This window comes from Argentina silus, assembly GCF_951799395.1.
Source record: "Argentina silus genome assembly, chromosome: 13".
NCBI lineage: Eukaryota > Metazoa > Chordata > Actinopteri > Argentiniformes > Argentinidae > Argentina > Argentina silus.
Genome location: NC_139667.1, coordinates 2,213,774 through 2,240,247, shown reverse-complemented (window position 1 = coordinate 2,240,247; position 26,474 = coordinate 2,213,774). Strand labels below are relative to the sequence as shown.

Sequence of the window (26,474 nt, the reverse complement as noted above, 5' to 3'; positions counted from 1 at the left end):
ACCACGTGTGGGTAACTGCTCTGAGGGGGGACAGTGAACGTGCCTATCGGAATGTGTGGGGGGGGTACCCTTCTTCCTCCTATCTCTCTCTCTCTGTCTGTCTCTCGCTCTCTGATCGTCTGTGAAGCAGGCAGGTCCCTGTGCTCGTAGCGGCTGAAACAGCCCCACATGCGTAAACACACAAACACAAACACACACACACGCTGTGTGACTGCCAGCTGACAGTGCCCATGCCCAGACAGGGAGGCCTGCAGATCTGGGGCTGGCACTGCCTCCCAACCTACATGAGGAACGGGGGAGGGGGAGGGGGGGGGGGGAGGGAGGGGGTGGGGGGGACCAGCGCAGTGTTGACTAAAACGGCTGGGCTGACTAAAGCCCTGCATTTAGACCCAGCCAGATTCTCCAGCGAGAGAGAGAGGACAGACAGAGCAGAGAGGGAGCCTGAAGAGAGGACTAGAGACGGGATACAGCAGAGAGGGAGCCTGGAAAGCAGGGGAAAGGAGAGAACGAGGCAGGCAGAGAGAGAAAGTGTGTCTGTAGGGTGTGAAAACTACAGAGGGGGAGCGAGAGGTGGGAGAAGGGGGGAGAGAGAGGGAGAAGGGGGGAGAGAGAGGGAGAAGGGGAGAGAGAGGGGGGAGAGTGAGAGAGAGAGAAGGCACTCACAGGTCTCTCCATGTCAGCGGTGAAACCTGGGCTCGGTCCAAACGCGAGGCAGCCGAGGCGGCAGAGGAGGTTGCCTGGAGTCCGCGATCATGCCTTGATTACAACGAGCCAAGTTGGGCTAACAGCCAAGACGTCTAACAAATGCACAGAGCGCCCCTGTTAACAGATTTTACAGCGCCGCCTGCATGCTCGCTCTCTCTCTCTCTCTCTCTCTCTCTCTCTGTCTGTCCCTCCCACTCTCGCTCGCACACGCTCGCACGCACGCACACACACTCACTCACTCACCCTCCCTCTCTCTCTCTCCCTCCCTCTCTCTAGGGCACTTGCTTTCTGTTAAAATTAACCTTCCCCTGCCTTTCCCCTCCTCCCCCTGGCTAACACACTAGCTAAATACTGCCCTCCCCCCCCTCCCCCACTCACTCACTCACTCACTCACACCCTCCACTCTGAATTTAAAGGGAACCATGAGATTATTCCCAATTAGCACACGGCTGTTAGAAAAACAGCCCCTTGAAACATGCGGTTCGGCCAGTCTCACTTCTTTTAATCAAAAGTCACAATGTAATTCCAAACATGTGCAAGCCCGACAATCCAACTGCCATTGCTTGAACAGCTGGTTTGCCTGTGCATGCCTAGGGTACAGGTTCAATGTTACGGAGGGGGTTAGGGTTCCCACTCCCCAATGAAAGGGGAACAGAGGGGTTGAGGGGGTGGGGGCCCTGCAGGATTTCCCACGATTTCTCATGCAGGGCAGGCACTATGTAGTTGCCTCCAAAGGCAATGCTGGGTGAGCTAATGTTATGCACCAGGCAGACGAATGTCACAGACTGCTCCACAAGGCAGCAGGGGTGTGAGGATGCTTGTGACTCACTCTCTGTAGCCTAGTTTTCCCAGAGGGCTAAAGGCACACAGACAGTGTCTTTGACAGAGTATTAAGTTACCCGTCCCAGCACAGTGATCTGGGTTAAGGAACATTGATGCTCTCATAGCATACATTTCTAGAAGATGACCCTTCTTAACAAACAAAACACGCTCCTGACATTGGCAGGCCTACTCAGAGAGTAGTTTGCATAGAAAACATAGTAATATCACTCAATGTAATTCTTGCTTGAACAGACTTAATAAAGAAACAATGTAACAATGTTTGTTTTTAATAAACTGCATTAATTAAGACACAACATGATATCTAGAGACTTTCAAATAAAGCTTTCCCAGCCAGGCACCATGATCCAGTCAAGGACGTCAAGGATCAGGGGATGAACTTGCCCTGATATAAAAGTAATAACTCACGGCATGATTATAGTAGTCTGGGCCATCGTCTTCTTCCACATAACCACTTTCATCCTGCTGGTCCATGAACCCCATGTTCACATCCAGCTGCCGGGTGGAAACATTTGATCCAAGTTGGCTGGCTAGTGGGCACATGTGAAGGCGATATGGATGAGGCACTACAACGAGCAACTGATTTGCAATGACACACACACACACACACACACACACACACACACACACACACACACACACACACACACACACACACACACACACACACACACACACTTATCAGCTAGCTAGCTGCTAAACCACATTACTTACTTGACTGGAACCTAATGTTGCCATGTAAGACTATTGCTAAAGCTGGCTAATGAATTACGGGTTACGGTTAGGTTTAGATAATTGGCATTTTAAAACAATACACGTGTTGAAACTGTAATTATAGAGTACTGTAGGAATACGAAACTGCAGAACATGAAATCCCTGCAAAGGAAGCACACATCAGGGGACAAATCTGTAGCTAATTAATGGTGTAGTTTGTTGGCAGCTCGCAGCGACAGGAGCTAATTGAGGAGGCTACCTGGGATGTAGTGAGCCATGGCGGGGCGGCGAGTGGCTCCAACGTCGTCGAGGTGGAAAATACACGCCAAAGATAATATTTCAGAGATACAAGCAATATTCCAAAAGTGTGTTGAAAAAAATACTGAAACGTAACTCTTTACTTTACAATGTATGAGTTGCCAAACAAAAGTGGCAAGGGGGCCTAGGCCACAAATTACGCTCTTTTGGCAAAGGTGACAAGGCAAATCATCCTAGTTAACTGTCTACATTTAGCCACTAGGTGGAGCACTTGTCTGTTCTCCTTTTCGGTGTCGCAGGTAGCCTGGGTGCAAAGTCCCTGCAGGGGATGGAAGACTCTATTTTCATGGCTGGTTAAAGAAAGATGTAAATTATCTCAGAGATTCAAGTCAGAACATCGTTGAAGGTGTGTGTACTATAGTGATAATAAGTTATGGTTAATGTTAGGAGGGGGGAAATGGTGTTTTAAAAGGTCACTTCACAACTTTTTAACTTCATATTCATTACATCCAGCACCGTACCAAAACAGTGATGTTCTTCGTTACGTAGTCCAAGTCTTAATGACTACATGACGTAGAGCATCGCCGTTTGGCACCGCAACTGTGAAGCTGAGAACCGCTGAGAACGCAATACATCCCGGCTGTTCCAACAACAACGCGAATACATCAGCGTGTGACACTTGCCCCTGGTGAATGTATCTACCTTGACGTGTGCTACATGTGCCCTGTGAAGAAGAAACATGATTGCATGTGTTTTTATTCCCAGCAGTTCAGCTTTAACAGCGAAGCGACACCGAGGAGGAGATTCGGTCGGAAACCACAGAGGACAAAATGGGGCGTCCTTAAGTATGAGTTTTACCCTGGAATTATGCTAAATAGTGATGAGAGTCATGCACAGGTGAAATGCATGCACCATATATAGGAGATAATAGGTTATTTTTGGCCTGCTCGGAAATTCAGAGGAAATTCATATCGTTTAACCTTGTTGAGTAAATATCTTCAACTGTTGTTTTTTTGTACCGCTGGGTTGGCAAGAGCGTTTTCGTGTAGGCCTAGGGGATAGCCGGTATTCCTTTACGTTCAGTTGTTGTTCTGACAGGCCTAATTAGATCATATTGAAACTATATTTTAATAATTGACAGGAGACATTTTCAGTAAAAGCACAGGCATTAACTTGCTTGATATCATTGGAATGTTTTTCCACGGAATTTGTGGCCACGCTTTACTCTTAAGTTGTTGTCAAGTATAATTGTATTATATTAAAAAAATGCTGTTGTCCTTTATCTTAAAGAATATTGAAAAGGTGAAAATCTAATCCTCAACACCAAAATGTCCTCTATTCCGGGAATTGTGTTAGTGTGGAACAAGTTACCTCAGCTTCTGGCTAGCCAGCTTTCTGACATACATTGTGCGTATGTCCTTATGTTATAATAAATGGGAAAAGAGCCATCTGTCCACTAGGTGGAGCTATTCTTTACCAGGTAGCCTCGTGTTTCCAAGCCACTGGAGGGGATGGAAGATTCTATTTTTACGGCTGGTTAAAGAAATGTGTAAATTAACTCAAGAGATTCATGTAAGTCGACTAAAATGCGTAACTTAAAAGTAAGTAATCTAAAAAGCAGAAAAGGCATGAGGTGTAGGCTACTGTGTGTGGTTTTACCAGTTCATCTACATGTGATGGGTGTTGCCTTGAGAAAGCAAAGATGCCCACAAAGACATTGGATTTGATGGAAGATGGTGCGAACTATTATTATTTGCATTTCTGTGTGGTGAGGTGATTACCCTGTGACCTCAGGCAACTTGCAACCTGAGAACCAAACATCAAATCACTGCCTGCTCAACCCCGAGTGTAACAGCATGCTGTCATGACTACCTCTCCACATGAAGTCCATGAATTTCAACTATTTGCACCATTCAGACCGTGGCCTCTCCACCCATCTGGCCTTGTGAATTATCCAGCCCCCTCCAAAGTCAAACTTTACCCACTATCGCTGTTGGTTTAATATGTGTGGAAGAACTCACTCAGGTTCAGTTGTGTGATCAAGTAAAACAACTCCTTTGTTATAGCATATTGCATTGAGGAGAGACATTTACATTTTTACATTTTTACATTTATGGCATTTAGCAGACGCCTTTATCCAAAGCGACTTACAACAAATACATTTGTTTAAGTGAGTGAATCATCTATCCATCAGTCATCATGAGATAAAGTAATCAATGCTCGGACCAGGGGCCGTTGGCAGTCACAATGATAGAAGAAGGATTTTTTTTTTTTTTTATATTAACAGAAGAGAAACTTGTACAGAGGGGTAGTGGGGGGTGAAGAGGTCTTTAGGAGGGAAAAGCATTATCCAGCCCCAGAGCCATCACCGGGTCTTGAACCACGAACCCTGTGATGATGGGGCAAGGTAGTAACCACTGAGACACACCTCTTTACACTGCCACTAAAAATCGATCAACGCGGAGACAACAGCCGGTCTCCACTCCGACTGGACACTTCATATTAGGATACAAACAATCATAAGAGATAAAGATGGCCAGGGATGGCCTTGTGAGTTACTTTCCCTCCACATTCCACTGGGCACGGCCTCACAGACAGAGAGGCCCTTATAATAGGTGAGATCATTTCAGTGAACAAAGCATATCATTCACAACGGTGAGTAACCAGTGAGGTAAACATTGATGAACAACAATAATAGCAGCATTAACATGGAAGTAAAATAAAGTGATTTGACACAAACAATAAGAAATGATTATATTCTTTAATTTACTTCCACATCCGTGTGTGTCTGTTTGTACACCAGCCTGACAAGCCAGATCAAGCCAGATTGTCTTTGGCAACACTTTAATCCAAGAACACAGCAAAAAAAAAGGCCTCTAGTCAATATCATACCAACATGTCACTGAGGCGTATAGCCTGCACAGTCGTTGTAAACAAGAGGTGTGAGTATTGTGTTTAGTGTGCTTATGTCAATACAGAAACTTTGCACTAAATGAGGGCTCATGGAGTTTGTGTTGGTAACTGATCATCCTTTCAGCTGTCTTTGTTGATGTTTTCCACTACAGCATGTTAAAGGGTAGAGTTCTGTCTTTCTTGAGACAAGACACTGGAGGCCAAGTCAAGCTTCAGTTGAATAAAATCAGTCTTTACATAAGCGCACCTCATCATCTTTTGTATTGGTGTATATCAATGATCATCTGGTTTGACACGAATAGAAATAATAAGTCTAAATATATTCATGCTCTTGTTTTCAACCGCTATCATCAGTGCCACCCCTGCCAACCTATTCAATCATTCATTGTCACTCATCATCACATTTCTCCGCCCTAATTTACCTGTCTAGCAACAAGCATGCGTCCAACTGTAATTAAATTGAGATTGGGTGTGGGTGTGTTTGTACACACTCCCACATACTTTATCGTATGAAAACAGACTGAGCAAACAGCTAATGCACAGTCTGGCAACATCCAGAACCAGGTATGACTTGAAAATACGTTTGTTCTACATTTGTATTACATTTTACATTTTAGACACTTAGCAGACTGCTGCCTTTATCTCATGTTGTCATGTGATATTGTCTATGCATGTGATAGTGTTAAATTGTCATTTCCCAGTTTCATAATTTTATGCAGCAACTCACTGTAACTTTGTGTATATTTGCAATGTTATTTTATTTGTTATGAAATGTAAAGTGAATGCTGCATTGTATTTGGATGTCTTCAGATGATTTTAAATTTTTTGTTCAACAGTGTGATTTCCTTGTCAACGCTTTTTCAGTGAAGGCCAAAATGAGTGATCCAGGTAAATGTTATTGTTCATATGCTGTTCATATGACTTGAATGAGTGATCCAGGTGAATGTTATTGTTCATATGCTGTTCATATGACTTGAATGAGTGATCCAGGTGAATGTTATTGTTCATATGCTGTTCATATGACTTGAATGAGTGATCCAGGTAAATGTTATTATTCATATGCTGTTCATATGACTTGAATGAGTGATCCAGGTGAATGTTATTGTTCATATGCTGTTCATATGATTTGAATGAGTGATCCAGGTGAATGTTATTGTTCATATGCTGTTCATATGACTTGAATGAGTGATCCAGGTGAATGTTATTGTTCATATGCTGTTCATATGACTTGAATGAGTGATCCAGGTGAATGTTATTGTTCATATGTGGTTCATATGACTTGAATGAGTGATCCAGGTGAATGTTATTATTGCTCTGAGGTATTTTGTAAAGGTTAGTGAACTGATGTATTGCATTTTAGATGGCAAGGAGTGAGCATTATGCTCTAACATTTTTTTCAATATTCACTGGAAAACTATGAGTTCTGATCTGACATATTTCTATGGCTTTAACATTTTCTTTTTTCTTGCTTTTGTACAAAGTGGTCGTAGAAACGGTAAGTCAGATCACTTGCTTTTCAAATATGCAAAATGCCTTCAGACCCAATGCTCCAGATACTGTATGTCACTTGTATGTGACAAATAACATTCTGGTTGCTCTTTGCTCAGGTTGAAGAGATTGAGGAAGAGTTTGAGGAGGAATCTTTTTCTGACGAAGTAAGATATCCAAATGTTTTGTATCTCCAACTTGCTAAATCCTATCTCACAGTGTGTTTTCCTTGACAAATACTATACATTCTTTTAAATCTCTCAAAGGAAGTTGAAGTTGAAGGTGAAGGCCAGGAAAAGGTAAGTCAACTAAATAATAAAAAAATAAATAAAAAACAATAGTATTTTGGCAAGGTAATCGCTCCATTACTGTCAATTGAAGTAAAAGCATTTCCACCAACCTTAAGAAAGAAGCAGGTGAATCCTACCAGTTATATATGTAACTGTTTTGGTCATTTCCATGGGCAGGTTGTAAAGAAAGTCAAGGGGATAAGAAAGGTTCCCAAAGGAGAACGTGGAAATGGAGGCGGAAGAGGAGGAGGGAAATGTGGCAAAGGAAGTAGGGGAGGAGGAAAATGAATATTTTCACCTCTGTCTTAACACTGTCATTATCAGTTAAACAGTTGGGATAACTCCTGGCCATCTTCTAATAAAACTATTCAGAGCCAAATGAGAGTGATGTATTGTTTTATGGTGTATTTGTGATTATTGTACATATGTAAACATAACTTTTAGGCTACAAGATGAGCTCTCTATTCAATGTGTTACTGATATATACAGTAAAGCACAAAGAGAAGGTTGGGTCAGAAAAAACATCTCACTTGACATCTGCAAACCAAAACAGATACATAACACAACAATACAAGACAACATCTTTCTATAAGGCCTACATTAAATACTTCTCTTCTCTGGGGTTCATGAACACTCGAAACGTTTCTAAAGAAATAAGAGAATTTAAAACAAATATACAGTACCAGTCAAAGGTTTGGACACACCTTGCCAAGAGTGTGCAAAGCTGTCATCAAAGCAGAAGGAGGCTACTTTGAAGAATCTAAAATATAAAACATATTCTGGTTTGTTTAACACTTTTTTGTTTACTACATAATTCCATATGTGTTCCTTCATAGTTTTGATGTCTTGAATATTCATCTACAATGTAGAAAATAATGAAAATAAAGAAAAACCATTGAATGAGAAGATGTGTCCAAACCTTTGACTGGTACTGTATAACAGACAGTAAATCAGTGTTAGCGTAATGTGCTGTACAGTACCAATGTTCCAACTGTTTCCAGTACAACAAGACTCAGATCAAACTGTCGACTGTTCTGGCTGTGGGCCAGTGTTATTCTTTTACCCACACATACACCTAGACGTGGCTCTGGAGGCAATAACAAACTCTAGTGATCAACGCCTAGTGAGCAACGCCCTCTATTGACAACCTTCGACAAGAAGAATGTGATGGGCATGTGTGTGTGCTCTTGATTGTCCCACCTGGTACCTTTGAAATATAATCCTGTTTTTTTAGAGGGAATCCTGTTAGCGGTACCTCATCTTGCATCACTCCCGTGATTATCCATGGGCCATGGCCAGAGTGACAGCAATCTCTTCAAGCTGAGCTCCATCTCACCATTTCAGAACAAAATGTCAATATTTCAGTAGCAGTCACCAGTACACACTACTGGAACATCAAATCATACGGCTTGTTTTCGTGAAATATTGTTTGTTTAATGGGCTTTGTGAACCAGCTGAGGAATATTATCATTATGTCTTGATTTGCCTCATGCATTTCCCATGGGTGAATATCTAAAACATTTATTAAAAAAAAAAAAAGAAGATATTACTTGATTTGCAAGCCCCAGCAAGTCTTTGTTTGTACATGGCTAAAAGACATCACAAATTGTCTCTCATATATTTCTATATCAAAGCACAGTAATTGAACAGACCCCAATTCTCATTGCTATGGAAACAAGTCTCCCACAATCTGAGGTGTTGATCACATGTCACACATGATCACATGTCTTCTTCTTCTTCTATAACAAATATGGTTAAATTCTGTACTATATTGTACTGTATTTGTGGTTTCATGAAGAAGAAGAAGAAGAAGAAGAAGAAGACTGTTTATTTGGCCATGCAATCTATTCACATCAATTGTTGCACACACACACACACAAACACACACACACACACACACACACACACAAACACACACAAACACCCCCACTCTGAGACAACACACGTGCACACCCCCAAAGGGGGAACAGAGCTCTGGGCTCTGGGCACAGGATCAGCCATATTCAGGGCCCCTGGAGCAGTTAGGGGTTAAGTGCCTTGCTCAAGGGCACAACGGCAGTGGTAGGCGCCTGGATATGATGCCAGTAACCTCATAAGACTGTATCTACACCATGACAAAATCACTGCAAATGATGTATGTACAGTACTTACAGTATAATGTAGATATATCTAAATATTGTTTTGGCTGAGTAACACATTTTTGATATGACAAGTACATTTGCCTTATGAGCTAAATTCATCTGCCTTACCCCATCTATATAAGCTTGTTTTATTCCAGTGTTTGTAAAGAATGTAAAGAACAAACACTGCTTCAAAACATGGTAACACTATAATTGACTGCATTTCTCCACCCCTGTCCCTCAGCCCATTAAAAAGTGGTGTGGTGTTTGAATCCCAGATTCCCCCCCATTTAAATACAGTAATTTCACTTTCAGTGGTAATCACTTCACAGTTCAGTGGTAATTCTGAATAAAATAATTGGTTGGTTCTGCACCTGACCTCTCAGCACTCTCCTGCCTCTTGGTTCAGCGTGGTAACAGAGTCAACTACCTCCTCTGTGAGCTGGTCGAGGGCAGCCCTCACTACAGCCTGAACCACAGAGCAGGCCGTCTCTAACAGGAGGATCTCCTTCTGCTGTAGGTCACAGTCATGGTTAGAATCCCCCTGATCGCCATTATCTCCTGCACTGAGGACTCCATGATGGAATGTGTCAGAGCCATTCTTCATAGAATCGCTCAGATCAATGGGGCACAATTTCACATCGTTGGACACGTCACCATCCAAATTTGCCATTATGCTCGTCGGGATGTTTTCTTTCATGACATCTGTATGAATGTGCACAAAAGCAGCCTCGGAAATATCTGCGTTTGAGTCATCGTTTTTGTTAACAACATTAAATCCGATATCCTCCCCTGGTGAGAGAGGGGTGCTTGGGGTAACACATTCACTCACGCCTGGATGTTTCTGCACCCCCAATTCCTTTGAAAGATTCAGCCCATCACTCTCGGGACCACCGAGGGTCCCTGAGGGATACAGGTGTAACAGTACCTCCTCTGCTTCGATAAGACCCTCTTCAAGGGATCTGTGCGTTTCCTCTCTCATGTTCTCTTCCTCTGTTGTGGACGTGAGGGTTTCGTAGGCCTCCGTTTCCTCACTGTTCTCTATGGTGTTTTGGACCTCTGTGATCTCTGGGGTCATAGCACTCACATCCGCGCTCACTGTTAGTGTCTCTGGGCAATGACCCTTGACCTCCCTTCCAACGTGTGGGTGGGCACCATGGCTTGTGGCCTCGGCAACACCATCGGCGTGTCTGTTAGCCAGCACTATGGTCTCCTCCTCGATGTATTCCTGTGTGTCTCCGATACGCTCCTGGAAGAAAGGAGAGGGCTTTGTGGTTCTGTGCCTCCAGAGTTGCTCAGACCTTTTCTTAAAAGAAAAAATAACACAAGGAGTATCATCTTGTAGAGAAGTGCCTGGTCCTAACTGCTTTGTTTTCGGGGGGGGGTTTTTGGGAGCAATCATGAGCCTTTTGAAGATTCTCCAGGATCGAACTTTGAACGTCTCCTTCAGCTCCAAGGTGGGAGTGTCGTGGTTGGAGGAATCGTGTTCTCGCTCCTCGCTGGTCGTAGCACTGTAAACTGCAGTTGCCTGGGCAGTAAGGTCAACAGAGTCTCTGGTTTGTCGGTTGAAAAATGTGATATCATTGCTTTCACCTTCGTCCAGGTTGACCTTCTCACAAGTTCTTCTCCTCAGCCTTCTGATGCAGGTGAGAGATGGGAGGAAAAGCTGCTTCCAACCCTTTCTCAAGTCTGGTGTTTGTCTCTTACGCTTCCGGTCCGAAGGGCTAGCTTCTGGGTTATCACTTTGTTCTATGGAGGGTGACATTGTTGTCCCAATTGAACTTTCCAGTTTTAGCGTCTCTTGTTTCAGACCTAGAGGTAGCTGGATGCCCCCTGCGGTGGGTTTCAGAGGTACTTCTTCACTGATTGCCTGACAGCCTGGCACGGAGTCCTCTTGTGTGCCATTGCTGCCCCTTGACCCCTTCTGTCTCCAAACCCGGGTTTTTTCCTTGCTCTCCATGTCACTCCTGGCCTTTGATTTGCCAAGGAGGAGTCGCGGGGGACCAGTGAGCTTTCTCCTCAGACCCACTTTATCCCCTTTGACTGACATGGTTGATTTATGATCATCTACGCTCTTCAGCTGTGTTTCTTCCAGATGAGGCATTACTGTATGTGTTAAAACGTTACTCAACTGTGACACCTGAGGACACAATCTTTAATGACCCTGAGGAGAAAATAAAGCAATATGAATAGACACACATATTAAGGAATTACTGGATAACTGCCAAGGGAAAGTAAATAATATTATACAGTAGCTATGATCAATTGGATTTTGCTGCATAAAAAAACAATCGTATATGATTTGTTTTAATTCCTTACACAAAATAGTAAGCATGTTGTGTGCACACAAATCTGCACCTTCATACACAGTACAGCTGTTGAAAGCTGTTTTTAGAGTTTTGTAATATTCTCAAGGGAAGTGCTAGTTGCTCTGAAATGTCTGCAAAGAATAAAGACTATATAATCAGCAGATTCACAGTATTTATAAATTCCAATTTCTGTCATCAGCTCTATATGTGTGTGCTTATCTCAATTAGATGCTGTCAGTGCATCAGTGAGTCACAATTTTGAGCTAATTTGCCAATTAGACTATTTTGACCCAACATTAGTTGTCTATTTTTACCTCAATGACTCATCCAGCGATGAATATTGAATTTGTCATTACAATTACATGAAGAGGGAACGAACACTTAGCAAATCAAACATAGTATCTTTTTATGCCGCAACTAACAGGCACCCTCGCGCAATATGTGTTCAATATTCTTGAAAAACATAGGCTGCAATCAAATTATGCATATTAGCTAATGCATTAAGAATGACTTTCAATTAAATTCAGTAAATCTGTTCATGTTTAATTGCTTGCACAAGTGGCCGAGTATACCTGAGTGAAATTAATATTCTACTTACTGTTTAGAAAACTCGAGATTGTATTCCCCAATTTCATGAGACCTGTGGACATCCCGCCACCGCGCACCTACTGGAGATCTTCAACTCGCAGTCGTGAGCTCTCCTCAGCAACCGGAGTGTCCCACCCGGTCTCCATGACGCACGGTCAGAGAGACGAGATTGCTTACCACTCCCACCATGTATTAGTCAATAGGAAAAGAAAGTGGGTATCATGGATTTCTATCGTCAGTGCAACTTGGCTAACAGTGTCTTGCCACTCAAATTCGTGTTTATGACGAATCCCTCCCGTGTTGCAGCCGGATCCTTTATAATGAACCCGTTCATCCTGAAGAGAATGGGCTATTGGTAACATCTCAACCTCGATTCAAATATTTGACTCGAGAAAATGTCATATCAGTTTTGAATAGTGGAGACACGGTGGAGGTTTCTCCTGATATTCCTGAAATTAGCAGCATATGAAAGCAGTCTTGCTCCCTCTCTCTGCGTGTGTATTCTGCTGAGCAGATGAGAGCCTCAGCTGGTGGTCTGTCAGACTTAATCTCATCTCTGTAATGAAGACATTCTCCCGTCGCCAGCCACACAACTAATTCGTAGACTAGGCTCAAAACACCCACATAACACAAGAGAGGAGAGGAGACTCACTGTTTAATGAGGAAAGTCACTATTTCAAATCATTAAGGTAGTGAAATGCATACAATAAAACTGAACAGTAGAGTAATCCTCACAGTAAAATTATTTTTCAGCATAGTTTTCAATTCATTTTTTATTTTCTCCTGTGCTGCAAAATGCTAAGTTTATCACACCTACCTACTGGTTCATAGAATTTGTTTTGATGCTTCAATTAACAGATAGACACTTTACAGTTTAACATACTTTAATTCACTTTCTTCTCATACAAAAGGTTAGAACCATTGATTCTCTGCTTCACAGACTCAATTAGTGTTCAGTGCTTCAACAACATTGAAGACATTGATCATTTTAATTAGACAAGGATTTTTTTTTTTTTGAAGAGGGACAATTAGAAACATTAAACAAGAACATTAGTCACTTTTGTAAGGCATGGTTGATATTTTCTTCTGCATCATTTTCAACGATTGTTCACCGGTCCATGGCAGCATAAATCTACCTCATTACCTAATAAATCAGAAATTCAACACTGTACCATTACCTCTACAGGGATGAGAGCAATCCAGGGCAGGTCTGTTTATATCCGGAGGCAAATATCAAAGGATGGTAAACAAGACCATTCCTCCTACACCCTCCCTCCCGCCCCAGCAAACCGTTTCCTAATTAATTAAGTTCCTTAATTTACCCAGACAGGCAAAGCAAATGAAATATTGACAGCTGTCAGCGGCCGAGTGAAAAATACAGGACGTAAATTGACCGGAAGGAGGAGGGGCTTCCAGTTATTTCTCCATCACGGCTCAGTGGGCAGGCTGCAGATGAACTGTGTGCACAGAGAGAGAGAGATGGGGGGGAGACGGAAAGAGAGAGAAAGAGAGAGAGAGATGGGGGGGAAACGGAAAGAGAGAGAAAGAGAGACGGAAAGAGGGACAGAGAGAGAGAGACGGGGAGAGAGAGAGAGAGAGCGAGCGAGAGAGAGAGATGGAGAGAGAGAGAGAGAGAGAGACGGAGAGAGAGACAGAGAGAGACGGAGAGAGAGAGACAGAGAGAGACGGAGAGAGAGAGCGAGAGAGAGAGAGAGCGAGAAAGAGTGAGACACAGATAGACAGACAGACAAGAAAACAGACAGGCAGCAGGAGAAATAAGAAATTAGAATCATCACCGACATCAGCAACATGTGCTCCAGTCCAGGTTGTTGCAGTATTGTCATTTGCACCGCTGCTTACTTACCGGGAAAGTGGGCGTGGCCCCTTTTAGAAGAGTCCGTTGACCTGCTCTGTCACAGGGTCCAGGTCAATGTCGTAGAAACAGGGTCTGGTGGGCAGGCCTGGGATTGTGGGCATCTAGTATGGAAGAGGAAAACAGGAAAGCCATTTGATCGCTCCGCCTTCCTCAGACTGCGCGTCTTGCCATATAAAAGCTTCACGCAGTGACTGTATTGCATCACGCCACCCAAAGCTGGTTCACCCCGTTATTCTCCAGGCCGGTGCTTACCGTGCCGACCAGAGGGAAGAGGAACCCAGCCCCCACACTGGCGCGGATGTCTCTGATGGGCAGAATGAATCCTGTAGGCACCCCCTTCTTGTCTGGCTCGTGAGACAGAGACAGGTGGGTCTTCGCCATGCAGATGGGCAAATTCGCAAAGCCCTGAAGAGAGAGAGAGAGAGAGAGAGAAAAACCACAGACAAATACTGTTCGTTAAGGAAGTACAACTTGGATGTGGGGAAATTGGTTGGAAGGAGAGGTTCAGGTACACCGAGTAAATGAACCGTCTCCTTGATGTGAATGAGCTCCAGCATGAGCTGTCTCACCCAGAGTGCATGCCTCCTGATTCCTGGTAGGGTTACAGTGTAGCAAACAAACAGGTTCTTCTTTACAAGCTCTGTTTAAACTAAGAGGCATGACAGTTGCAAGCCTCCTGGTCTCCTACCTGTTTGGTGTAGAGCTCCACCTTGTGCTGGGCATCAGGCAGCAACTCAATGTCGTCAGCCCCGTAGATCTTCTGAGCGATGATGCGGATCTTATCAGCGATGGGCAGCTACAAACCAAAAAAAAAAAACATACAACATGTTATATACACACAGAATACAGCCGTAGACGGTGCAATGGAATGCTCAGGGCAACGGAATGCTCAGGGCAACGGAATGCTCAGGGCAACAGCTCTGCAACAGTGCTAATAAATGATAAGAGCTGTTCTATTCATGTTAGTTCCACTGAGTGACTCAGTCACCGGGGGGGGGGGCGGGGGGGGGTTCACCAGTACAGCACAAGCTCTGCTCTTAAGGCTTTGACAGGTGCGGTGTGGTGGAGAATGGAGCCATTACACACAGACTAGCGTCGCCTCAGGGGGTCGGTCGGAGAATAATCCTCCTCCTCCATCACACACACACACACACACACACACACACACACACACACACACACACACACACACACACAGTCACTGATAGAGTGATGTGAACAGGAACTGGTAAAGCTGGCCTAGAATGAATGTGTGACTGATGTCATCTGCGCCTCCGTGGTGTGGCAGGAGGAGAGAGTGGGTGATTTGCAGGCAGTACATAAAGTGGTATGTTGGTGTGTTGGTGTTTGGGTAGAGCTATTCACATCACTATACGCTAAAACCAATGCATGCATGTCAAAAGGGTGAAACAGTAAGGAAAGAGTTGTGTTCACCTCCACATCATAGAGGAACTTGAAGTTGTTGGGGGCCTCAGAGGCCCTCTGCACAGCCTGTCCGAGAGCCACCGCACCAGCGCCCCCTTCAGCCCAGTGGGAGCAGCGCACCGCGTCGAAGGCCCCTGCATCCTTGGCCAGGCTGCAGATCAGGTCCAGCTCAGGCTCAGTGTCCGCCCTGCAGTGCACGGGTCACAGAGGTCGGATGTCAGAAACACAAAACACACCTGACAGTCATTCACTGATCTAAACACTCCCCTGCGTCCACAGCTCTGAAATAATGAATATGAAAGGTTTCATTTATCCTACAAAATGTAATTTATCTACAAAAAAAGACATAAAACAAGTGAAACATATCCCTTACGGTCACCTGACAAGACACTTACTTGAACGCATTGACAGCTACCACCACAGGAACCCCGAACGCCTGGGCGTTCTCCACCTGCTTCCTCATGTTGCTACAGCCCTTCTCCAGCAGCTCAAGGTTCTACACACACACACACACACACACACACACACACAGACAGACACACACAGACACACGCACGACGTCCCGTCTTAATTCAACACACTGAAACATACATAGCATGCTGCTTTCCCTTTTAACCAAGGGAAGTCTCTTTCAGTCTGGAGGGAGTTAAGGGCAGACATTGGCCTCTATTCTCTATAGACATTGGCCTCTATTCTCTATAGACATTGGCCACTATTCTCCATAGACATTGGCCTCTATTCTCTATAGACATTGGCCTCTATTCTCTATAGACATTGGCCTCTATTCTCTATAGACATTGGCCTCTATTCTCTATAGACATTGGCCACTATTCTCCATAGACATTGGCCTCTATTCTCTATAGACATTGGCCTCTATTCTCCATAGACATTGGCCTCTATTCTCTATAGACATTGGCCTCTATTCTCTATAGACATTGGCCTCTATTCTCCATAGACATTGGCCTCTATTCATAAATGTTGGTTCCCATGTAGCCGGGCATTATTCATTGATCCATACACATGCAGGGAGCTTCTGAACTGGACCTAATTGCACTGCATAATAGATGGGACGATGAAGTTCAGCTCCACTAATTGCATCCGATGAGAATTTAACCGGGTGAGAAGCCAAGTAGCTCATCCTGAAATACCAAGCCCGTGCCCTCCATGCCCACTAATGAATGACCCAGAAGCCGGACGCCATTAAAGAAGCATTATCATAAAGAGGAAGTGACACAGTTTGGCTGGGCGCTCTTCTCCAGGTGCGATGAGGATGGAAGTGGGAGTGGGGATGTGTGTGTGTGTGTGTGTGTGTGTGTGTGTGCGTGTGCGTGTGTGAGAGTGTGAGAATGTGTGTGTGTTCTTGGCAGGTAAACTCGTGATTACCTCCTCCACGTATTCCTTAGGCAGGGGCATCCCAGCAGTCACCTGAAGCAAAGAGAAACCAATCAAAAGATGCCTACAGGACGTAACCAAACTTGCACAAATAACCCCGGCCCTCACCGCCATCTCTAAGGATCTAAACCAGAGAACACACAATTGTTTGTGAGAGTAAAGCAGCAACGGAGCAGAATACGAATGAGGTCTTCCTGTGTGACCTCCGCCCAGCAGGAAATGCAATTACATTCTCGGTGGCGCACCTGCATCCATTGATACAGGATATGCTATTCTATAGGAGAACGTGTGACATTTAATATAACCCACCAATGTTATCAAATCTAATCTAATGATTACAATTCACAGCACTGATCTCACGGCTCCGCTTCCTATGAAGTTACACTTCTGGGGTTTCTCTGAAACCTGTTCATGCACGTTACGTACAGCTTAAGCGCTTTGAACATAAATGTATGAAAACCGCATTGCAAATGTTAACCATTATCATAAACTTGAAGTGAGGAGGATTGACAGACATGTCCAGTAAACTCTGCAGTCGTTCACCTTTGGCCCTCCCCCGTGCATCTTCAGGGCCCGGACCGTAGCCACCAGCACCACCACGTGAGGCCTCAGGCCAGAGTAGCGACACTTGATGTTGAAGAACTTCTCCATGCCGATGTCGGCGCCGAACCCAGCCTCAGTCACTGTCCAGAGAGTGAGAAAACCAGAGACATCATGAGTAGAAGGAAAACCCGTAGATTGAAGACCCGTCTCTTCAGGCTACATCGTAACAGTCCCTCCTAAAGACCTCTTCACATGGCACAGTGATACTAGAGCAGCAAGTCTTAGTGTATCCTGAAGGTCATTCCATGCCCGAGGAGCACAGAGACTAAAGGCAGTTCTACCCAGCTCAGATAATCTACATGTCACCTCCACCACCGACAGAACATGCAGGCACAGCACATCTCAATTAAGGAGAGCCGTTGGACAGCTTTGCGTCTTGATAAGTACGTTTCTGCACAAAAATGTTAAGGTTAATGAAAACAGAGCTGTGGAAGCAGCCCCTCGTCAGATCCACTAACCAGGGGCGTTCAGTGGCGTAGCACGCTAATGCGCTTACCACATAATCGCAAGGTTCCTGGTTTGATTCCGGCCATCGACATATCCTGCATGTCATCCCTCCTCTCTCTCTCTCCCATCCTTCCTGTCAAGCTCTACTATCTCTATCCCAATAAAGCAGAAATGCCCTAAAAAAAACATATTATAAAAAAAATAAATCTACTAACCAACGAAGCCCTCGGGGCCCACCAGCTTCAGGGCAATCTTATCAGCCAAGATGGAAGAGTTGCCGTGGGCGATGTTAGCGAAGGGGCCGGCGTGAACAAACACTGGGGTTCCCTGTAGGGATGAAACACACCGTTCAGCGATACACACACACACACACACACACACACACACACACACACACACCCACACACACACACACACACACACACCCTGTGGCAATGTCACTACTCAGACAAATCTAAATCCGACAGTCATTTTTAAAGTTTCCAAATTAAACTAATTTAAGTTACTTGCCGGAAGTCAACTTTAGCTTTGCTGAGGAAGCGGTGGGCTTCAAATGATCTGCTGATTGGACGCAGACCAACAACAAGGCACTTTGTACACAGCTCTGCCTTGGACGAGGAAAACGGGGCTCAGTGCCTGAACTTGAAAAGCCACAAGCACACACACACGCCATCTCTCTCCTCCAGACAGTGTGTATGACCGGCTCGGCTCATCAAAGCTCAAGGAGTCTGGAGGAGGCTGTCTGAGTGCAAGTCATACAGACCAGCCTACATCTGTTCACGCTCCCCTAATCAATTAAAGAAGGTCTTCCCACGCTGTCTTGCTTCCCTCTCCTCCAACCAGCACAGTTCTACCCTGAGGCTTCCCTTTGACCACTCACTCACTCACACACACAGGCAGGCAGGCATACACACACACACACCTCCAGAGTCTGCATCAGGTTGGGCTTGATGGCGTCCCTCATCAGTACTGCAAGGGCTCCACTCACACCCTGCAGGGGGGGGGGGGGCACAGTAACAACCTTTAACCAACGACATGACAGTTAGACTTCAAGTCAACGTCTCCATTTCAAAAACAGAGTGAAGCAAGTTTCTTGACTGTTGTTGCAAATGGAACTGGTGTGGGTAACTGAGAGCATCTCTACAGAGCACATCAACGCAGTAAATCCCCCTAGTGGTCCCTAGTGGTAGTGCCGGTGTGGAGGAGCGCATGGCGGGGCCACTGACCAGGTCCTCTGTTGTGATCGGCTGGCCGCTGCGGTTGCTGGCCACCACCATCTTAGCCAGACGATGGCGCATGTCCTCCAGGCTGGAGGTGAGGGCCAGCACGGCCATGATCTCACTGGCCACCGTGATGTCAAACTGGGCCTGGGGGGGGACGGACGGATGGACGGGGGGGAAGCACAGTTATGTGTCAGCATCAGTGCGTCCCGCCTCATTATGACAACATAGCACACCCAGCCGACCAAGAATCTTGAGCTGAGAATCTCTTTAGCCAGAACGATGGTTACAGCAAATGGCCGCACCTACCGTGGATTTCTTCTCAATAGTCCTGTACCTACCCCCCTAGAGTGTCCCTTCTCTGTCGGGGATTCGCCAACGGTGATCTTCCTCAGGAAACGATCATTGGTGTCCAACACTGGAATGACGCAGAAACCCCATCAGAAACCTTCCACGCCTTAGCCTGTCATACAGTACAGGTACCTCACACTGATACAAGCTTTCAGCTTGTTCTGACTCCACCACTCCAGTACCTCTGTGCCAGGTGATGGACTCTGGGTCCATGTCCAGGCGGGCGAAGAGGGTGATCTCCTCCTCGGTCAGAGTGGTGGGGTCCGTCTTGTCAATACCCAGCCTCTATAAGGATCAAACACAGAGAAACTTGGGAGGAGGGAAGAACAAATAAACACATAAATACAGAGTCCAATTGTCCTTCTTGAATGCATATTTCCATTAGAATAATAACCGTATGGATATAAAACTATAACTGGGATGTTATATATTGAGGTATTACTGTTATATATTGAGGTATTATTTACCTCAGTGCATTCTTACCTGTAGTCTGTTTATCTGGATGGGGGAGAATGTCCTCTGGCCTCCACTGAGGGGGACTAAGCGGTTATACAAAGCCTACGAGGGAGGGAGTGAGAAATGAAGAGAAACAGACACACATTCAACAACTGTGATCAAACCACGACCTGAACGCAGCGAAGCGTTCTCAAAATCACCACAAGAGGGCGTTCACCTTGTCCGTCTGCGTGGCCTCGTGGAACATGCGGGCGTCGATGGCGGCCGCCACCAGGTTGTTCGCTGCGGTGATGGCGTGGATGTCTCCAGTGAGGTGGAGGTTAAACTGGAATCACAATAAAACCCATATGGTTAAATAGAGCTTTTAAAAAATATATATATAACCTCCCTCCTGTATTGTAAATGTTGGAGATGAATAGGAGGAGAGATCGGTGTTGTACTGTACCTCTTCCATGGGAATAACTTGGGAATAGCCACCTCCTGCAGCACCGCCTGTGGACAATTCCATTGATTAGTATAATCAATCAACGACATCTGACACATAGGTCCATAAAACCTCCTGTCACTGGCTTTCCCACCACAGGAATCCCACCAATCCCTGTCAGCGCTCACCTTTGATCCCGAAGGTGGGTCCCTGGGAGGGCTGGCGGACGCAGGCGAAGACGTTGAGCTTCATGTGAGCCCCCAGCGCCTGGACCAGCCCTATGGTGGTGGTGCTCTTCCCTTCGCCCAGGGGCGTGGGGGTGATTCTACAGGCGCACACAGAAAACAAACTACTGTTATCATACTGTTGAGGTACAGCGTTATGAAAAAGAGCATGGAGAACATGACTCATGTTACAACCCACAGGTAATGGGCTACTAGACAGACAGACAGAGAAACAGGTAATAGGCCACGAGACAGACAGACAGACAGAGAAACAGGTAATAGACTACTAGACAGACAGACAGGTAATGGACTACTAGACAGACAGAGAAACAGGTAATAGACTACTAGACAGACAGACAGGTAATAGACTACTAGACAGACAGAGAAACAGGTAATAGACTACTAGACAGACAGAGAAACAGGTAATAGACTACTAGACAGACAGACAGAGAAACAGGTAATAGACTACTAGACAGACAGACAGAGAAACAGGTAATAGACTACTAGACAGACAGACAGACAGAGAAACAGGTAATAAGCTACTAGACAGACAGACAGAGAAACAGGTAATAAGCTACTAGACAGACAGACAGAGAAACAGGTAATAGACTACTAGACAGACAGAGAAACAGGTAATAGACTACTAGACAGACAGACAGGTAATAGACTACTAGACAGACAGACAGGTAATAGACTACTAGACAGACAGACAGGTAATAGACTACTAGACAGACAGAGAAACAGGTAATGGACTACTAGACAGACAGAGAAACAGGTAATAGACTACTAGACAGACAGACAGGTAATAGACTACTAGACAGACAGACAGAGAAACAGGTAATAGACTACTAGACAGACAGAGAAACAGGTAATAGACTACTAGACAGACAGAGAAAAACAAGTCATAAAGAGATAGATTGGAGTCAGAAGAGAGGAAGTGTGTACCCAGTGACCACCACGTATCTCCCATCAGGGTGTGACTCCAGGCGCTTCATGACGCCCAGCTGCACCTTGGCCTTGGTCTTCCCGTAGAGCTCCACCTCGTCTGAGAGCAGGCCCACCTCCCTGGCCATCCTGTCGATGGGCTTGGGCACGCAGGAGCGGGATATCACAATGTCACTGCAGGACAGACCAGACCGCAGACACGTAATCACTTATTCAGGGCTGAACAGAAGAGAGCTGCCAGAAATGTCACACAAGCCCCCGGGGACCACCTTCAATGTTTTCCAACATGTAGAGAGACAGTTTTAATTATTCAGCAACAGTTATTATTCAGCAACAGTGCTGTGGGATATTATAATCACTGTTAAACAGTATGGAGTCATTTCCCAGAGCTAAACGAGGCCCAATTCTGGACAAAAAAAGCATGCTCTATGGAGAGTCCCCATTGAAAGATTCATGGACCTGGGCTCAATCTATGTTTGGGAAACTGCCTCTAAATGACTGATTATGATAATGATACCAACCTTGGCACAGCCTTCTGCAGGTTGAGCTTGGTGTAGGTGATGTTCCACTTCCCTGTCTGGCGGGTTTCTAGGAACCGCTTGGCGCTCAGCACCGTGTTCTACAGATGAGAACACACAGCCAATGAAAAGCTCTGATTACACATTCAGGTTGTAATATGCACATAACTCAAAAGGCTCTTCACTCCTGTAATTCTATCCTACAGACAAAAGCTATTTATTTTCCCATGAATGTATTCTGTCCGTGCATGAATTGCATGGTACTGTCGCAAAAAAACGAAATCGAAAATTGCTTTCCATTCAGTCACTTGTGGTTAAATTGTAATTACTTCTGCACAGAGGATTACAGACGTGAAACAAATGAATGTCTGAAAGAACGCCTTATCTACTACAAAACGCTTCACATTCGGTTCACCAAGACTACACACTGAGAATCACAGGTGACTCTGAATAACTGTGATAAGGATTTTTTTGGGGGGACAAAGTATTTTTCTAATCTGGTCTCTGAGAGCTGTCATAACACAAGAATACTGTGTCAAAATCACCATGTTCTAAACGGTGAGTTTATCTGTAATTTTGAGCAATCATTTACAGCCCTCCGGCCACTGGTTCAGTACCATCTTATTTTAAAACAAGACCCAGTCTGGACTCCTCCATACTTAAATTACTGTAATTACTAGTAATAACACTGTTAATAATAATAATTGTATTATTACTATATTATATTGTATTGTTGATGTGTTGATTGTTGTCGACTGTTGTTGATTGAGGAGCGAGATCCCAAAGCATTTCACTATGTCAATTACGGCTGGATGTGGATGTACGTGACGAACAGAATTCAATTTGATTTGGTGTTTTCATTGCTCTGCTGACGACAGCTAAATCTGCCAATAACATCCAGTGATTCAAACATCTCAGCCATTCTTAAAGGCTGCCTTGCAGACATTAAGTGTTTGATGTCTCAAAACGTTCTCCAGCTAAACAAATCTGAGACAGGGGCGCCAAATAAAACCAATTCCACTAACCATCATTCTTAGTTATTCTTATTCTGGTTGTCTTGACTACTAATGTCCAACCTGTTGCTAGACCCCTAGGGGTAATTTGGGATTCTGATCTACATTTTGATGAACAGGTCAACATGGTTGTTCAGTCATGCTTTCGTCAGTTAAGAAATATTTCCTTTGCTGATCCGGAGAAATTAATTAATTTGAAATTAATTAATAAAGTTTCTCTAAATTAGATTACCTTAGATTATTGCAACTCGCTACATTGTTGCCTCAGTCGACAGGCCCTCTGTCATCTGCAGCCGGTGCAGAACGCAGCTGTGAGGCTTTAAACCAAAAGTAAGAGAGGTGATGACATCACACCAACGTTAGCCTCGTTAAACTGGCTTCCAGTAGGTTTTATAATTGATTTTAAGATTCTTTAGATCTTCAGGCAAGGCTCTACTGACGGTTCCAAAGTCTAGACGGAAACCTACTGGTGAACAGGTTTTTGCCATGAGGGTCCCTAGACTGTGGAATGGCATGTCTGAAGAGATAAAGCTGGCGAACTCTGTGTCTTTATTCAAATCTCACTTAACCTAATCTCTTTAAACTTGCATTTAATTGTTGTTAATTTATCTAGATATTTAAATATTGTTGTGTAATGTCTATTGCTTGAATTTTTTTTAATTAGTTTTATTTTATTTCAATTACTTGCCTGATTCGCAGTGACATTTATTATCTGAATGTGGTTTTCTTTCTGTTTAGAATTTTATTTATTTATGCTGATGAATTTCTCTGCTCTTGTTTAGTAGCACTTTGTAACCTTGTTTATAAAAGCGCTACACAGTACAAATAAAGCTATCATTAGCATTAGCATTATTGGATAGAACACTTTTCTCTTTCCCAAACAAAAACACCACTCAGGACTTTCCTGACACTTTTTCATCATCAAACTTTTATAAAAAAAGGAGGAGGTGTAGTAATTTCTGAGTCAAGCTGACTCCGCCTACTGTACCTGCATCAGCATGGCCACAGTGACGGGTCATTACTGTACTTACATCAGCATGGCCACGGGTCTTTAACTGTACCTGCATTAGCATGGCCACAGTCATGGGTCATTTCTGTACCTGCATCAGCATGGCCACAGTCATGGGTCCCACTCCTCCAGGCACAGGAGTGATGAAGCCAGCCTGCTCCTTGGCAGAGGCGTAATGAACGTCCCCCACAACACGCTTCCCACTGGGCCTGGTCTCATCTGACGGGCCACAGAGAGAAGAGCCAAGCAGTCAAACAGCAGAATTACCAGAGGCCATAAACTTCACCCGAAAAGAGAGGAGACTGATTTATGGTAAACTGCTGTGCTATTGACCACCTCTCTGCTACAAACACGTTAGCAGCAGACCATGACAGCTTTCCAGCAGAGGAGACGGCTAACTGGACCCACCTGGAATGTAATTGATGCCACAGTCGATGACTACAGCCCCCTTCTTCAGCCACTCTCCCTTCACCATCTCCGCTTTACCGATCCCAACCACCAGAATGTCGGCTGCGCCCACCTGGAGAGAAAGGTAACTGGATGGATCATTTTACGACCACATCATATCATATCAGCATGTGTTCAGTGGAATTTGGAGTTTGTGTCAATTTAATATATCGCTGTACATGTGACTAGTTTTGTTGGTTATGATGAGTCACAAGAAAGGAAAATGAGTCAGGTATGTGACATTGTGACAATTATGATATATCTGCCATTTAGCTGACGCTTTTATCCAAAGTGACTTACATTGCAGTGAGTGCATACATTTCAGTATATATGGTCCCAGCGGGAATCAAACCCACTACCTAAGTGTTGTTAGCGCCATGCTCTACCAACTGAGCCACAGAGGACCACAGATGGAGCACTTCGCGAATTTGCGTGTTATGAGTTACCTATATGACCAGGACATGTTACGGTGAACAGATTACCTAACGTAGTATACATGTTATGAATATGAGTGATGTAACAATGTTGTTAGGGGTGGCGGTTACCTCAGCGGGGAGGTCGGCGGTCTTTGAGTGACAGGTGGTCACGGTGGCGTGGTTCCACAGCAGCAGGTCGTGCATGGGAGCGCCCACAATCTTACTGCGACCAATCACAACAGCTTTCTTTCCTGCCACGGACACACCTGAACGGCAACCCTGCCGGGTCAGTCCTTCAGCTCACCCAAACATCGCTCCATAACGACACAACAAACATGGCTGTATTTCACGACTACATCACACCAACCTGTGCAGTACTATTTGATGAACCACGTTACCTGACAAATGGCGGTGACAGAAACTACTATTACAGTGTCTCCCCATTTGGACTCAACCAACATCCAGGGGTCTATGCTACCCACCGGTCTGCCTGATCAGCTCCATGCAGCCGTTGGGAGTGCAGGGGATGAAACAGTCGCCCAGGTCCCCGCGGGAGAGCTTCCCTGCGTTTATACTGGTCAGACTGGGAACACACACACACAGACACAGACACAGACACAGACACCTTAAGCCTCCTTCCATAACTTAATCGCAGCTTCTTCAGTACAATGCCATTCCATCATTGCAGCCCCAAACACAAGCTATGCCTGATTACTGTAGGACCCTCAGAGCCAATCATTAGTCTTTTGAGCCGGTGACAAAAATCAATGGGCTCATCATTAGTGCTGGATGTTACTCAGCGGCTGTCTTTTAACCAGGCCTAAGCGCAAAAGGTAGGCTGCTACACTGGTCTCTCAGTAGGGCCCGGATGACAATGCTAATCAGTACAGTCATTTAGAGGTTTGGGCGATGAATAGAGTGATCTAAACAAAAACAAAACTGAATGGACGCCTTCCTCCCTCTACGTAGTCACAAATCAGGCCTGAATCAGCTTCATTGTCCTATAAACTCTAGAAAATCATCCCTTATCCTTCACAAAGTGACCGTGACTTAAAATGCTAGCAGAGTGGCAAGGTTCTTCCATTGTGTTGAAGTGAAAGTGCAATGATTTGCTTTAGATTGCAATGATTTGCTTTAGATTGTCACTAAAGGCAAAACAAAACTTTCCACTCCTGAGGAGAACGGTTCTCCTGGGGTTGACAGGGTTTCTTGAGTGCTTTTATCCAGGAGAGCAGCCTGGTAAAAGCATAGAAGAACCATACTGAACATCTCAAGAGTCCTCACCCATCCACATCCTTCTCTGGGGCCACTGCGTTGGTGATCTTCTCCGTGTCCATCTTGTGGATGGAGTCCAGAGGCAGCTGGACGATGAGGCCATGGACGGAGGAGTTCTCATTGACCTCTGTGATGCTGTGCAGAACCTGCAGAGAAGAGAGGGGTGTGAGTATCAGAGAGAACGCACGCACACACGCACACACGCAGA

The 26,474-nt window shown here is 44.8% G+C and overlaps 1 protein-coding gene and 1 long non-coding RNA gene across 3 annotated transcripts in view; one reads left to right on the top strand and one right to left on the bottom strand.

Moving 5' to 3' along the window:
* The first annotated feature begins 5,939 nt into the window (after positions 1-5,939).
* LOC310813835 lies at positions 5,940-7,579 on the top strand. Its single transcript, XR_014554560.1, has 6 exons — positions 5,940-5,994; positions 6,267-6,318; positions 6,912-6,925; positions 7,038-7,085; positions 7,185-7,217; positions 7,386-7,579. It is a non-coding gene; the product is annotated as an uncharacterized lncRNA (long non-coding RNA).
* A 5,284-nt stretch (positions 7,580-12,863) lies between these two features.
* The window catches only part of mthfd1b (methylenetetrahydrofolate dehydrogenase (NADP+ dependent) 1b), an 18,003-nt gene continuing 4,392 nt past the window's right edge, over positions 12,864-26,474 (bottom strand). The window contains exons 5-28 of one of the 2 annotated variants that reach the window (XM_083682985.1): positions 26,276-26,412; positions 25,474-25,574; positions 25,121-25,257; positions 24,537-24,648; positions 24,220-24,347; positions 22,110-22,207; positions 21,589-21,762; positions 20,608-20,744; positions 20,441-20,487; positions 20,213-20,320; positions 20,023-20,097; positions 19,722-19,824; positions 19,530-19,606; positions 19,195-19,335; positions 18,891-18,959; positions 18,184-18,295; positions 17,462-17,601; positions 16,910-16,951; positions 15,922-16,022; positions 15,536-15,713; positions 14,790-14,897; positions 14,354-14,506; positions 14,086-14,202; positions 12,864-13,682 (exon numbers count right to left, since the gene is read on the bottom strand). In XM_083682985.1, the coding sequence (XP_083539111.1) occupies positions 14,113-14,202; positions 14,354-14,506; positions 14,790-14,897; positions 15,536-15,713; positions 15,922-16,022; positions 16,910-16,951; positions 17,462-17,601; positions 18,184-18,295; positions 18,891-18,959; positions 19,195-19,335; positions 19,530-19,606; positions 19,722-19,824; positions 20,023-20,097; positions 20,213-20,320; positions 20,441-20,487; positions 20,608-20,744; positions 21,589-21,762; positions 22,110-22,207; positions 24,220-24,347; positions 24,537-24,648; positions 25,121-25,257; positions 25,474-25,574; positions 26,276-26,412 (2,568 nt within the window). In that variant the 3' untranslated portion in view covers positions 12,864-13,682; positions 14,086-14,112. The remainder of the gene's footprint in view (positions 13,683-14,085; positions 14,203-14,353; positions 14,507-14,789; positions 14,898-15,535; positions 15,714-15,921; positions 16,023-16,909; positions 16,952-17,461; positions 17,602-18,183; positions 18,296-18,890; positions 18,960-19,194; positions 19,336-19,529; positions 19,607-19,721; positions 19,825-20,022; positions 20,098-20,212; positions 20,321-20,440; positions 20,488-20,607; positions 20,745-21,588; positions 21,763-22,109; positions 22,208-24,219; positions 24,348-24,536; positions 24,649-25,120; positions 25,258-25,473; positions 25,575-26,275; positions 26,413-26,474) is intronic. The other variant, XM_083682984.1, reaches the window with a different exon arrangement.